Source organism: Fundulus heteroclitus, chromosome 8 (genome assembly GCF_011125445.2).
Source record: "Fundulus heteroclitus isolate FHET01 chromosome 8, MU-UCD_Fhet_4.1, whole genome shotgun sequence".
NCBI classification, from domain to species: Eukaryota; Metazoa; Chordata; class Actinopteri; order Cyprinodontiformes; family Fundulidae; genus Fundulus; species Fundulus heteroclitus.
Window position 1 is genome coordinate 26,705,742 of NC_046368.1, and position 13,295 is coordinate 26,719,036.

The 13,295-nt window shown below is 41.4% G+C and overlaps 1 protein-coding gene across 1 annotated transcript; it reads right to left on the reverse strand.

Annotated features, from left to right (window-relative positions):
- Positions 1-690: 690 nt before the first annotated feature.
- On the reverse strand, positions 691-10,348 carry LOC105915562 (zinc finger protein 703). Its single transcript, XM_012849708.3, has 3 exons — positions 10,179-10,348; positions 5,027-5,744; positions 691-3,601 (listed from the first exon to the last, which is right to left on the reverse strand). Exons 2-3 carry the CDS (start codon positions 5,264-5,266, stop codon positions 2,078-2,080), a joined length of 1,764 nt encoding a protein of 587 aa, XP_012705162.2. The 5' UTR covers positions 5,267-5,744; positions 10,179-10,348; the 3' UTR covers positions 691-2,077.
- Positions 10,349-13,295: the final 2,947 nt, after the last annotated feature.

Consider the following 13,295-nt stretch of genomic DNA (forward strand, 5'->3'; position numbering starts at 1 on the left):
TCCAGCCCAAGACAGAAAATTAAAGCGGACTTCTACTCAAACCTCAAAAAACCTTGATAAATCTAAATGTGATTAAACAGTTTTCATGTTTGCCTTGGAGAAATATTTACAAAGAAAACAGTGATTATTTAGACAGGAAATTAAGTTTAGAGGGGGTGCATCACCAATGGTCATCCAGTGTCCAACACATACTGAGGTCAGAAACTATACTATATTATATAATATTATACTATACCATATTATTCTATACTATACTATTGTTGCTCCATTGTTTGTTCCTCTTTTTCCTTGTGTCAAACAGTCACCCTGATCAAAAACACATTAGATCCAGTAATAGTGTTTCACACAGGAAGACTGGTAGAGCTTTGTGTAATTAATTACCAGCTTTTGCATAAAAACAACTTTCAAACACAAACATGCTAGCAATTTAAAGATAAAAAATAGCATTTGCTTAAATTGCTGCAATATTTTTTTGAGATATTTAAAAAAAGTCAAAGTGCAGTTTAGTCTTGGCCCCTATGGGATTTAGTTTTAACATCAGGTTTCAACTAATCTTGGATTATACTAAATCAGGATGCCAGGAGCGTTGTCTACTGCAGGTAAGTTATGAGAATCAGTTCAAAAATCCTAAACTGTCCCTTTAACACTGTTGGTTCCACTACATCCAAACCAGAAATGAAAACAACAGCATACACGTCTTCAGTGTGATTTATTTACCAAAATATGAGCTCCCATCTCACTGCAATTCCCCACAGGGTGTTTCAATATTACAAAAAATATCACATCTCAGTTTTATTCATTTTGTTGTGGAGATGAAAAACAAAACAAAACCAAAAAGAAAAAAAGAAAATCAAAAAAAAAAAAAAAAAACAGTGAACAAGATGTGACTTTAACATTCATTCAATACAAAGTGTTAAGACACAGTTTTAACACCTGTTCGGGTTTCCAAAACGTCTGCTCACATTACTGTAAAACGAGAATATGTAGAAAGTATTAAAGCCAGGGGTCCTGTTGGAAATAAATACGCCTCATCAGCAGGAAGAAGCATGAAGAATCGAAGCAAATCATCACAAACATTGGGCCAGTTAAATATGTATGCTGTTTCGATCTTTCATGCATCTCATGCAGGGAGAAGGCAACCGAGGCCAGAGGGCGCAGCCAACAGCCATCTCTCACACACTAGATTTTTTTCTTTACAAAATCATCACCGTTCGCTGGAACAACGCTCGATGGTTAAGCGCTTTTATGCACGACCATCAATTTCCAGAATAGCACAGGGCGGTAGATCTCAGGGCGGCCAAGTGATCTTGCTAATGTGCAGAAACTGAAGATCTACAAGGCCCCTGAATTTGGAAAGGAAGTCTTATTGGAAATCTTGTGGGTAAGACATCAAACAAAGAGTGGGGATGCTTTTAAGTGTTGGTGAAAAAAAAAAAAAAAAAAAAAAGGTCTCCAATTTGCTCCAAGAAGCAGCAAGTTGCCACAATGAATTTTAAAGTAACAATAGAACATTCTGGGGAATGTAGCAATTAACTTTCTGGCAGAGCGAGGTGTTGTTGTTTTCCCGCCAATCGTAAAGCTTGACACCTGTTAGCTTAGCTCAAACAGGAGCAAACAGTTGGCCTGTCTATGTAAAGAGGCAACAATTTAACACCTTCAAAACAGCTTAGAGCTGCTGAACACATTAAACAGGTTTTCCATGAGAACAGAATTGGTGAAATAAACAGAAATTAGACATTTCACAAGGCAAGTTACGTGTTGGTTGGAGCATCCGCCAGCTGCTTCAGAACTGCTCGCCAAATTTTTGAGCAAATTAAAAAATTCCTGCTTCAAAGTTCGGCCCTGTCAAACAACATTTAACACAAGCTGTAGAAATGGTGGTAGCTGAAGCCAGGACAGCCTTTGTGTCAACTTTTCCAACTGTTGTGCTAGGCTAAGCTAGTAGGCCAAAAGGTTCACATTTAAGAGGTGCATGGGAGCCGTGTTAAGCCTCTCACCAAGCTCTCTGCAAGAAAGCAAACATGAATGATTCCCAAAAGGTCAAACAATTCCAAGAAACGTGTAAGTACGCCGTGTTCTACTGGTATCCAAGAGCTGACGCCGATCCAAGTCTTTGACTGTAGAGCGTGTAATGAGGATAGTACGGGCCTGTGGTGGGCAGAGAGTGCAGTGAAATGGAGGAAGGCCCAGAGGGGAGATGAACCTTACTGTAGGGGTGATAGCGAGCTAAACCCAGGCTGGGGGGAGCTCTTAGCGACAGAGAGCTGGGGAGGGAGCCTGGGTTGCTCTGGTGTGGGAGATGCAAGTGGCAGGATGCTGGTCCAGACGAGGAAACGGAGAGAAGCTTACTGTCCATCCCCACAGGCAGAGCTGTGTGGGTGCGAAGGTGAGCCAATAGTTCGTCTGAGGTGGCGAAACGCTTGTCACACGGCCCTCCAGCCGACACCCAGTTGCAGGCATGGGGAAGCGGGTCGTTGGGGAGCATAAAGCCATATGTATAAAGTGGATGCGACAGCGAGGGGGACACGCTGGATGACAAGGAGCTTTGGTGGAGGGAGTGAAGCGGGTGGGAGGGGTAAACCATAGGAAAGCTCGATTTTAGGGTGGAGGAAGGGTCATGTATGCAGGAGTTGCAGTTGCTGCTGCCGAGATGAGACACGCCGGGGTAACTTAGGCAGTAAGGGTCTCTGCAAAGGCTCTGCATGAAGGAGGGAGGGGAGGCGCCTGTCAGAGGGCTGGAACTTGTGTGTTTTCCTCCCATGCTGAGGCTTGATTTGGACGGGTCCAGCCCTGGAATGAACTGGGATGGGTAGCCAGCGTACCCCCCCATGACAGATCCGTGATAGCCCATATTAGAAGAAGGCAGAGGGAAGAGTGGCTGGTTGTTTTTATAAGGAGAGATGGGCGTAATATGTCCATGGCCGAGGTTAGGCTGGGTGGTTTCGGCTCTACCGCCGTCCTGGTTGGAACCCCCATCAGAGCTGCTGTTGCTGCAGTTCGTGCTCGCCCGGACGTAACTGGAGTTGGCGTGGTGCGGACTGTCTGAGCTGGCCTTGTTTACATCAGCGTCTTTTTTTGGATTACTATTATTATTATTACTGGAAGTGCTGGTGGGACTGCTCTGTTCACGTCCAGGCTCAGCGCTGAGAGCTTGGGACTGTGAAACGGGCTGTCCACCAGGAGACTGGCTCTGTTTGTGATGCTGCTGCTGAGCCTGTCCCGGAGGGGTGCTCCCCCCTCTGGAGCCAGGTGAAGAAGCATGGGATGGGTACGACTGCTGGCCACTGGTTGAATTTCCATTAGTAGTTAGGGCGCTGCTGCTTGGTACCCTGAATCCAACTTTATCACCGCCGGAGCTGCTGGTAACGCCATCCCTGCGAGGGTCAACGCTGCTTTTGTTGTACGGTTTAAAGCTGGATTTGTCCTCAAGAGAAGTGCGGTGCTCCCCCATCTTCAGGCTGGAGGCTGACGACCGACCGCTGGGCTCCTTGTCCCCCGGGCTGCAGGAGGAGCCAAGCTTGGAGGAGGAAGGAGGGTCCGGTTTACCAATCTGAGAGCAGGTCTGAGCAAGCAGGGCAAGTGGACTCTTCTTAGCATCCAGCTACAACAAAGCAAGACATAGGGATCATTATGAGTAGGAGAGCTTTCATTTTGTAAAAAAAAATACTTGTTTAAATCCATTAAAAACACTGCCTAACTCCTTTGTGGTTAAGAATGTGTCTATTTGTGCTATTGGTGCACAAATAATGACTCACGGATTTTATGGAAAATATCAGATCATAGAGAAGTAAACAGATGTAGTTTCCTACAAGCCAGACGATATCATTAAGCAAGCCATTTCTGGGAAGAAAAAAATCTCTTCAGCTTTTAGTTCAAACATAAGCTGACATTTGAAGACTTCTGACTGATCTGCTCTGGACTTTGGCAAAAACTTACTGAAGCAATCCCCCTGGGACCTGAGGTCTTTGGGGGCCTCAAAATATATGGGATTTATTTGATTAAAAAAATATATTGAAAATGTCGGATTTTATAATTTACGAAAGAAGTACAAACCAAGGTGAGCTGTTTTTATGCGTCAAGGTTTGATGCACATAACCAATATGTAATGTTTTGAAAATGATGATGTGGCCACAACATCAGTCTTTTGGTGTTTGTCATTTTTTTGCACATACAGGCCTGGCACGGGTGCTGCAAATATGTGGGTCTTTTCATTGGATACATTAGAAACGATGCCATGTTTATGATACACTTTTAAGAAGATGCAGCTACAAGATCCTTTTGGAAAAACTCAATCTTCATGTGGACCGAAGTAAAAGAACAGAAATCGAAGTTGATTGACCTAATGTAATTTGTTTTTGTAAAAGAAACGTGTGGGTAGGGCACCAAAATGTCCCCCAGGGACCAACATCCCCTTGACGCCAGCATTTTGATGTTTTGTTTTGTTTTAACGCTACCCTGGAGCCCTTCCCCTCAGGAACATTGTATTGCAATGACACAGAAATTACTTGGCCTTCCATCTAAACAAATATAAAAATGTAGTTGAAAAATAAAGGGGAAAAAGACAAGACGTGTTCAAACGCGACTAAAAGGTGGTTAGAGAATCAAGAGATCTATTTATGGCACATGTGGACCGAAGCTTTGGGCTAAACGTCCCGTTTACATTTTTTCCCCCTTTTTTTTTATTTTTGCTCGCCTAAATGAAAACAAAGAGGTTATAGAAATCCAGTGTTTGAAGGGAAAAGTGGATTTGCATCTGCTGCAGAACAACATAAGTCCTATTCTAATTAGTTGTATTTCCTTTTCAAGGTGTATAAACTTCTAGTTATCTTAAAAACCGGATAACCCTTTTTTATATATATTTTTTTTTCTTTTTACTGTAACTGTGTCTAAACAAAAATATAGATTGTGGGTAAAACTGAAAAAGAACCATTTCTAAATTTCCTAGGCAATCTTAATTTCCCCCCATCGGCGCTGCGAAAGCAACCATCAAAGTAACCATCTGTAAATCATAAAAGTCAATAAATACCTCGATGCTCACTGGTGCGGACGTTAGAGGCTGTAAATATTCCGGGTGGAGCAAGTGTCCAGTGTGCGCTGTCAACATCTTGATCAGTCGGATGGGAAGCCGCTTCGCCTGCCGAAGAGGGTCCAGAGGGGCCAGGAGTGAGACCGCGGTGCCGGGGCGAGACTTCTTCGGCTCGGTGGTCTCGCTAAGTTCGATCCGCTCACTAACTCGATCCGCTGTTCCCGAAGGGAGATATTTCATTGGAGATAAAGCCGGCGCTTGCGGGGGGGTGATGTGCGTAATAGTTTCCCCCCTTCCAGACGCGATGTTGTGTAAATGTAATCCAAGCAGACAGGAAGACAGCTGACGAGTCCTTAAATTTCCCGGAGGACAGAAAAAAAGACGCCCCGTCCCGGTGCGCTACTTGGTAGGAAGCATCTTCACGTATCCAACTTTAAATACAGATCCTTGAAAGAAACACAAGTCCAAACACATGTAAGACAGGCTCGTTTCTATTGACGCGTGGAAAGATCGTAGAATCCAAGAGTAGAGAAGAACTGGTCCGGTGCGTGCGCTCAGCCCGGACTTCTTCGGCTCTCTGATCTCGACGGGCGCACTTGGAAGCGCAGCAGCCGCTGCCTGCCTGCATGAGGAATGAGCTGGGCGGGGAGAGCGTGCGTAAAAGGCGGAGCCATGTCCGCATGAGATGTGACGATCCTTACTCGTTTGATTTATTAATCTGAGAAAGAAAGAAAGAAAGAAAGAAAGAAAGAAAGAAAGAAAGAAAGAAAGAAAGAAAGAAAGAAAGAAAGAAAGAAAGAAAGAAAGAAAGAAAGAAAGAAAGAAAGAAAGAAAGATCAACAGGCTGCCCATTGTATATAAATTTAATACATTTGCCCCATACATATTTCCTCTGTTACTGCTTCTTTGAAACAAAGGTTTTATTTCAACAAATACATTTTAATAGCATGCAAATATAACCAAGGTGCAGAGTTTGTTGCACTGTTAGCTTGCAAACTAAATATTCATTTTACGAGTTAAATATTTAGTTTGGAACTATGACATTTATAATGATATGGTGAAAATATGACTTTGGAAAATGAACATTCCTTTTGTTTTCTCTTATGACAGGCTAAAGAATCCCAAATATTGCTGTTAAATTTGCACCCCATACCATCAATCTGGCCCTATGTGAAAAAGAAACCCCCTCCATAGTAAAAGTGTAAATTAACTTGTCTGTATCCATAGTATTAGTCTGTGTGTAATCCTAGATTATCTTTTCTGGTACTGTTTATCATGATTTCACCAGTGACTTACCTCAGTGCATCAGCTTCCTGCTATCGTCTTGGTTTTCTCAGCCTTTGCCAGGTCCTCGTGTTATTGTCGCCAGCCTGTCTTTGTGTTCCTTACTTGATTTATTATTTTTGGATTCCCCCTGGAATCCACTCTTAGTAACTCTTTGACTTTTCTCATTTTTAGTTAAAAAAAAACTGTTTATTTTCACCTGCCTGCCTCCTGTCAGCATTTGGGGCGCTTCACTTCACTGTTACATGATAGAACTGTGATTAACACAGAATGGATGCATGTATGTATGCATGCATGGATGGATGGATGGATGGATGGATGGGATGATGGAAGGAATGAAGGAAGCTTTGTTTCAGTAAAAGCCAAAGGTGCACCATGAACTGATTCCAAAACCAGAACGTGATACAAGCACAAAACCTACAACTGGTCAGGCTTGATAAGCATTTTTGTATAGCACCATTCACACACAAGCATTTCAAAGTGCTTTACAGGAAAACAGGACAGATCTGAAAAATACTAAAAACACCAAACATATTAAAGACATGAAATACCCATTAAAAATGAAGAATGACACAAAATGAAACTTTAAGTACCGGTACCTTATAAACCATCAGCAAGATTTTGAACCCATCCCTTTAAAAACAGGCAGCCAGTGCAGTTATTTAATGAAGGCTGTAATGTGATCTATTTCCCTAATGCTGGTCAGGACTCCACCAGCAGCATTTTGGACGAGCTCCAGCCGCCTGACTGACATTTTAGAGAGACCTGCGATGACACCATTATAATAATCTAACCAACTGAAAATATAAGACGGAGACAGTTTTCCCGTGTCCTGTTTTGATAGGAAATAATTTATTCTGGCAGCACTTTAAGGTTGCTTGTTCTGTGGACTGTAGTTCACAGTCCACAGACTGTTGGGGTCAAGTTCAGTTTTAGTTTCTAGCATTACCTTTTTGGGACCTGAGCCAATGATCTCCTTCCTTTCCGAATAATGCTGGAGAAAATGATGGCCAATCCACTCATGGACATTTTAGACACGTTTCATTGGTAACCGGTAGCGGATCGCGGTCGGGTGGTGACAGAAACATAAAGTTGTATATCGTATCAGCAAAAATATTGTTGTAGTACTCTATAATCTGAACTAGTGGTATCATATAGATGTTGAATAAAAGCGGGTGGAGAATGTAGCCTTGAGGTACCCTATCCATGATCACCTACATCATGGATGAGATCCATTAAAACCAAGACAGTTGTTTCTGATTAACCACTAAGTCATTAAGTTATTTGTCATTCAAAATATGTACCAGCGCAGTCTATGTGTTCCTGTGTGGTCAAAAAACACACAGGAAAACATTAAAGAGACAGTAAACTTGTTGATTACATGCATTTTACACATAATTACTTATTCTTAATGTATCTAGATTAGACTTCTTCAAAGAATTATGACCAACTTAGTTTGAAGTGGAAAATTACTTATTTTCCACTTATTATCTGCAATATTGTAAGTGCAACACAGCTAGGGACAAAAAAAGAAAAAAGTTTTACCCACATTAGTGGTTGTAGCTTCCATAAAAACATTATTCCAGGAAATCAGGGAAACTATATTTATACTCCAGAGCTGGTGGATCACAGGGCTGTGTGTCAATCAAGTAAAACCGTCATACGTGCCTCCATTGTCTTTCAGGATCAAACTTTTTTTGAAATAAAAGGCATATCAGAGAGCGGGGAGAATGCCTGTTCTGATGCAGCACCCAAACAGCTTATTAAATAAAAATGCTTCTTTGTGAGCCTAACCGTGCGATGAACACAGTAATCTGTGGAAAAAAAGTCACATGAGTCACCTCGCACCGTTTTCAGCAGGCAGATTGGGTCCTCGATGGGCAAACACCAATAAAGTTCACAGGGCCAGGTGCTCGTCTTTTATTACAAAGGGTGGTAATAGTAGTGTCATAGCTCAGAGCGTGAGCTTTAGCCTCTTTAGCCTCTGTTGCATTTTTCTTTTCTGTTTAAACTCTGTACATACAGAATAAAGCTTTTTTTTTTACCCCTCATCTTCCGCCCAAATCTATTGTTACTGTGTGGAAATCCATCGGTAGAGATTTCAAATTGGACAAATGTGTTGCTAGAAAAAAAGTGACGACCGAACCGAAAAACTGCCACTGATGCAGAGGCCTTAATAAAAATACAAAATAAGGTGCTCTGGTCAGAAGTGATTCAAATTAAACCTTTTTTTTTTTGTTACCTACATGGAAACTACCATATGTGACAGAAAACTCCCAACCTGACCAAACCAACCCTACAGTGGATCATGGTGGTAGCATATTATGCTGTGGGGATGTTTTTACTTCAGGGAATAGGAAGCTGATCAGAGTTGGTGGGAAAATTGCTGAATCTAAATAGAGAGAAATGTGTTCAAGGCTTTAAATGTCTTGAGCCCAGTGGGGAGTATCGCTGTCAAACAGGACAACAGCTCTGGATAAACAGCCTGAGCAACAATGCAATGATTAACAGCTTACTAGATTTAAATTCATGTATTTTTCAAAGAATAAGCAAAGAACAGGCTGCCCCTTCCTTCTGGATCGTCTCAGGTCTCCACTAAGTGTGGAAAGCAGTAATGCTCCACTTGTGAAAGTAAAGTTGTTGGGCTCCCTTTGGCACAAAGAAAGCAATTCTGGGTGCTACGCTGCCAGACAGGAAATGTATAAAAAAGGGAAACATTCACAAAGCTTGTCAGCAATTAAAGGAAGGGTTTAATTCCTGCCAATAAAAAGGAAATACAAACAAAAAATTATAAATTATGATTTTGTTAATTGATGCACTTATTTCTCTTTTTTTTGAGAGATGCCTGTGTTTTTTTCTTATGAGAAGTCATCTTTTTGGTTCGATAATATTGATTTTGAATTTAACTCAGCATGAATACGTTTGGCATTAAATATATGAACACCACACTGTTCAAATTTTGAAAACCATGGGCTATTTGCTACTTTATGTTGGCCTGTTTCATAACCTCCAAATAAAATACATAGAGATGTATGGATGAAAGCTTACAAAATGTAAAAAAGTGCAAGCGGGATTAGTACTTTTCCAAGACACTGTAAATCTTTTAAAGTTATTGACAAGCTGTTTCGGATTTGCTTCGTTTTGCTAAAAGTTGTAAGTAAGCATCATTTGACTTTAGAAGAGGTGCTTTATTTCTCCACAGAACTGATTTAAACCAGAAAGAAAAAAAATAATTTAAGCAACCAGAACAACTCACACAGGAGTCTAATTTTTTTTTAAATTAGTTTATGTCTTTTTTACCAGTAAGAAAAAATGTGATAAAGACAGATCACCTCTATATTAATGGTTACATAAATCTGGAATGTTAATAACTTTATTGCATTACCGGCTGCTGACTGACTTTGCAATGAGCTAATTTTGCTAACCTAATTATACAATGAATTGGTTAAAGTACTTAAAAATTACGCCTGACAAGAACTATTAGCAGCAGCCCGAAATAGCCTGAGTCTGCGGGGCTGTGATTCGCTCAACCCTTCTGCGGCATCAATTGAGTGCGAAATAAGTCCTAATCCTTCATAACCTGTGGGCAAAAGGCTGCATAATGTGAATTAGCCGGCAGATATTTCTGCACGTCTTGCATGGTTCGCCCTAATCTTCAAAAGCAATGACTTGTAAACATAAATAAATACTTATGTAAAAGCAGGATTCCTTCTTGATATGCCGCTTATTAAGGGAATTGTGTTTCCCCAACTCTTTGCAGGTCTTAATTATCAGCTGAAATAAGCACTGGGTGAGTGAAAAAAATAACATTAGGTTAGTGTAACTGGTGCCTTGACCTCTAATCCCGAACAGCAGAGCAGCTACTTACAGCCATCCATCAATGTCGTATTTGTGATAGGAGGCAGGGAGTGGGAGCAGCATCTAATCAGGAAACAAGGTCACAGTCTTCAGCTCTGAGGAGACAGCGGAGACAACGGCGGCTGGGGTGCAAGAAAGCAGGCCAGTGGAACACTTAGAAAGAAGAAATGGATGGAAAGTCTGTAAACAATAATAGAAAAAAGAACATATAAGCAAACATCAACGGTACTGTGAAAAAAAAATGTTTTCCCCCTTAAAGATTTCTTCTGCTTTTGCTTTATTGGAGAATTTCAATGTTTTTCATCCTCAAACAAATCTTAATATTAGAAAAAAAAAAATCACCCGAGTAAAGACAAAAGATCCAAATCCATCTGACCCCGTCCGACAGTTTGGCTCAGTCGAACAGGAGGTTATGCGGCAGGACAATAATCCAAGGCACAACAGCAAACCCACCTCTGAATGGCAAAAAGCAAACAAGCAGAAAACCCAAAATGAAGGCTTTTGAGCGGTCAAGCCAAAGCTCGGACTTAAATCGGATTGAGATGCTGTTGCATGACCTTAAACGGGCCTTTCATGCTCCAAAGCCCTCCACTTTGACTGAAATAGAACAATGCTGGGTAGAAGAGCGGAGTGAAATCCCTCTGGGATTTAAAGGACTCAATTTCAGTTATCGCAAACACCTGTTGGCAGTGTTTGCTGCTGAGGGTGGCACAACCACTTATTTTGTGTGTGTGTGTGTGTGTGTGTGTGTGTGTGTGTGTGTGTGTGTGTGTGTGTGTGTGTGTGTGTGTGTGTGTGTGTGTGTGTTTGTTCACTTATTAGATGAAACCATCCTTTTATAACTGCCCTTGTATTTTTTTCAGACTGTCTTTGCCTGAGAATAATTGGTGGTATGCAACTTTTAAGTGCAAAAAAAGAAAAAGAAATCCAAGTGGAAGAAGACTTTTTACAGCATATCAATAACAGCAAAGTCACGGTTTGGGAACTCCTTAAAATGGCCCTCAGTGGGCAGGTGTGGATTCCTCCGGGATGAAGGATTACAGCCGGAGAAAGGTCTGTAGGAGGAGAAAGGAAAGAGGGGGAGCTCATGGGAAGCCAGGGAAGGTCGAACACAAAGAAGGAGGCCACGCTACACAATAGCGCTCTTGTCTTTAACTTTTCACGACTTGCCTTGAAGTTGGTCGTTAACAAGAGCCGGCAAAGTGTCTGTGAGTGATCGGCGCTTCCTGTTGTTGCTCAGGCCTCAGATCGGCTTCCTTTTATTCCCTTATCGACACATGACAAAACAATAAAACTAAATTTAAGACGTCGTTCTGAACCACTCCCGCTGTGACAATATGTCACTGTTTGTTCGAAGCAGGCGGATGCTCTGTTGTACTTTTCCTTTGGTTTGTCTTTTGAAATGCTGTTAAAATAAAGGATTAGAGAGAACTCATAAAAAAAAACATGAAAGCAATTTAAATCCACGGTATTGATTTGTGTGAAAGTTACTAGGAAGTTCACCAGAACCTTGGCTCACTTTTCCTGTATGGCAAATGTGGTCAACAGGGATTCTTTCTCAGACACTTAGATAAGGTTACCAACTTTTGTGTTTGTTTTTTACTTGTGCTTTCTCCAAGCTAGTTTATGATTAGTACAAGGGCCAGATGAAAATTATGTCTCAAGATGATTTTTTTCATTTTTTTGTGACTCCAGAGGAAAAACCAGGGTCAGAATCAGGGTTTTCAGGACTAACAGAACCAGTTGCACTTTTGAGTTATTTAAGAATGAAAGCATAAAATTCTAGTTGTCAGTAAAATGTAAACTGCGTAGAATATCATTCAGGGGAAGCTCAAATAGGCTGTTGATTTATCCTGCCATACATCTATGGACACGTAGGTATTCATACCTAAGAGCAATTTAGAGTAACCAGTGAACCGAACAGTCTTGTTTTTGGAGTGTAGGAGGAAGCTGGAGCACTCGGAGAGAACCCACACATGCACAGGAAGTTTTGAACCAAGGACCGTTTTGCTGCAAGGCAACATTGCTAACAGCTGCTCCCCTGTGCAGCGCCTCATCTAGTTATGCATAATGATTTCAAAAAGCAAATTTGCCATTTATTCCTTCCCTCACGTTTGATTCTTCAAACAATTAACTGTTCTGTAGGTTGTAATGTCTTTTCCAGACATGTTCTACTTAGAGCTAGCTCAAAGCTATCTTATGATTACTACAATAGCTGATTGAAAATTAGGTTTGCAGCAGAGTTTTTGAAAATTTCTCCAACCCCGAAAAGAAAACTGTTATTAAATATGATTTTTATACTGTACATAAAATGGCTTAGAGTGCAAAGCAGTGCTGGGTGTATAAAATATTTGCCAGTGAAGCAAAGACTTCACACCATCATTTCGTGGAATGTCAACGTATAGAATCAGATAGTCACCTCTCACCCCCCTCACCCGCACAGTGCATACAGTCGTTCAAACTCAAAGTCGCCAAAGTGCAGCAGCTGTACTAATGGTGGAGAAACAACTTAACGTTACAGGAAAACTGCCGAGTGGCACCTGCTCAGAAAACAAAGACAGGTAAACAGAAGAAGAGCAAGGTTAAAAGGAAAAATTAGAGAAGAAGAGTTTATGCATCCTGAAAGGATTCAGAACTGATGCAGAGTTAGCCACATTTCTGCTTGACAAGTATCTCTACTTGATTTAGTTCATTTTTAAAATAACTACACAAACAAGGTATGGACGGTTACAGTATCACTTATGATCAGCCCTGCTTAATAGACTGTGCGTTCACGGCAAACTCCGCTGGAGGGGAGGAGCTGTGGAGGGAGGGCTGCAGCGCAGCAGGTAGCAAAGGGGAAGGACCTGTAAGCAGTCCTTGTTTAAATTTCAGGCTAGGTCCACAGTTTTCTTAAAACTCCCTATTACAGCTTTGATGACTATTATGCTCAATTTTGCCTATTGTCACCAGTTTGCATCACACCTAAATTCATATAATGCAGGGGTACCAAAGGTCCAGTCCTTGAGAACTGTTATCCGGCAACTTTTATACGCATCCCCTCTGCAACACAAATGAATCAAATGGAAGGTTCATAACCAGGACTCTGCAGAGCTGAACAGCATGCTTGATGAGGCAATTCAGCCTC

What these genes read in the sequence shown, in the direction of transcription:
- LOC105915562 (XM_012849708.3), bottom strand. Translation starts at nt 5,266, where the DNA reads ATGAAATATCTCCCTTCGGGAACAGCGGATCGAGTTAGTGAGCGGATC. An exon ending in CCGCACCAGTGAGCATCGAG is followed by an intron (nt 3,602 to 5,026) that starts GTATTTATTGAC and finishes GCTTTGTTGTAG; the next exon opens with CTGGATGCTAAGAAGAGTCC.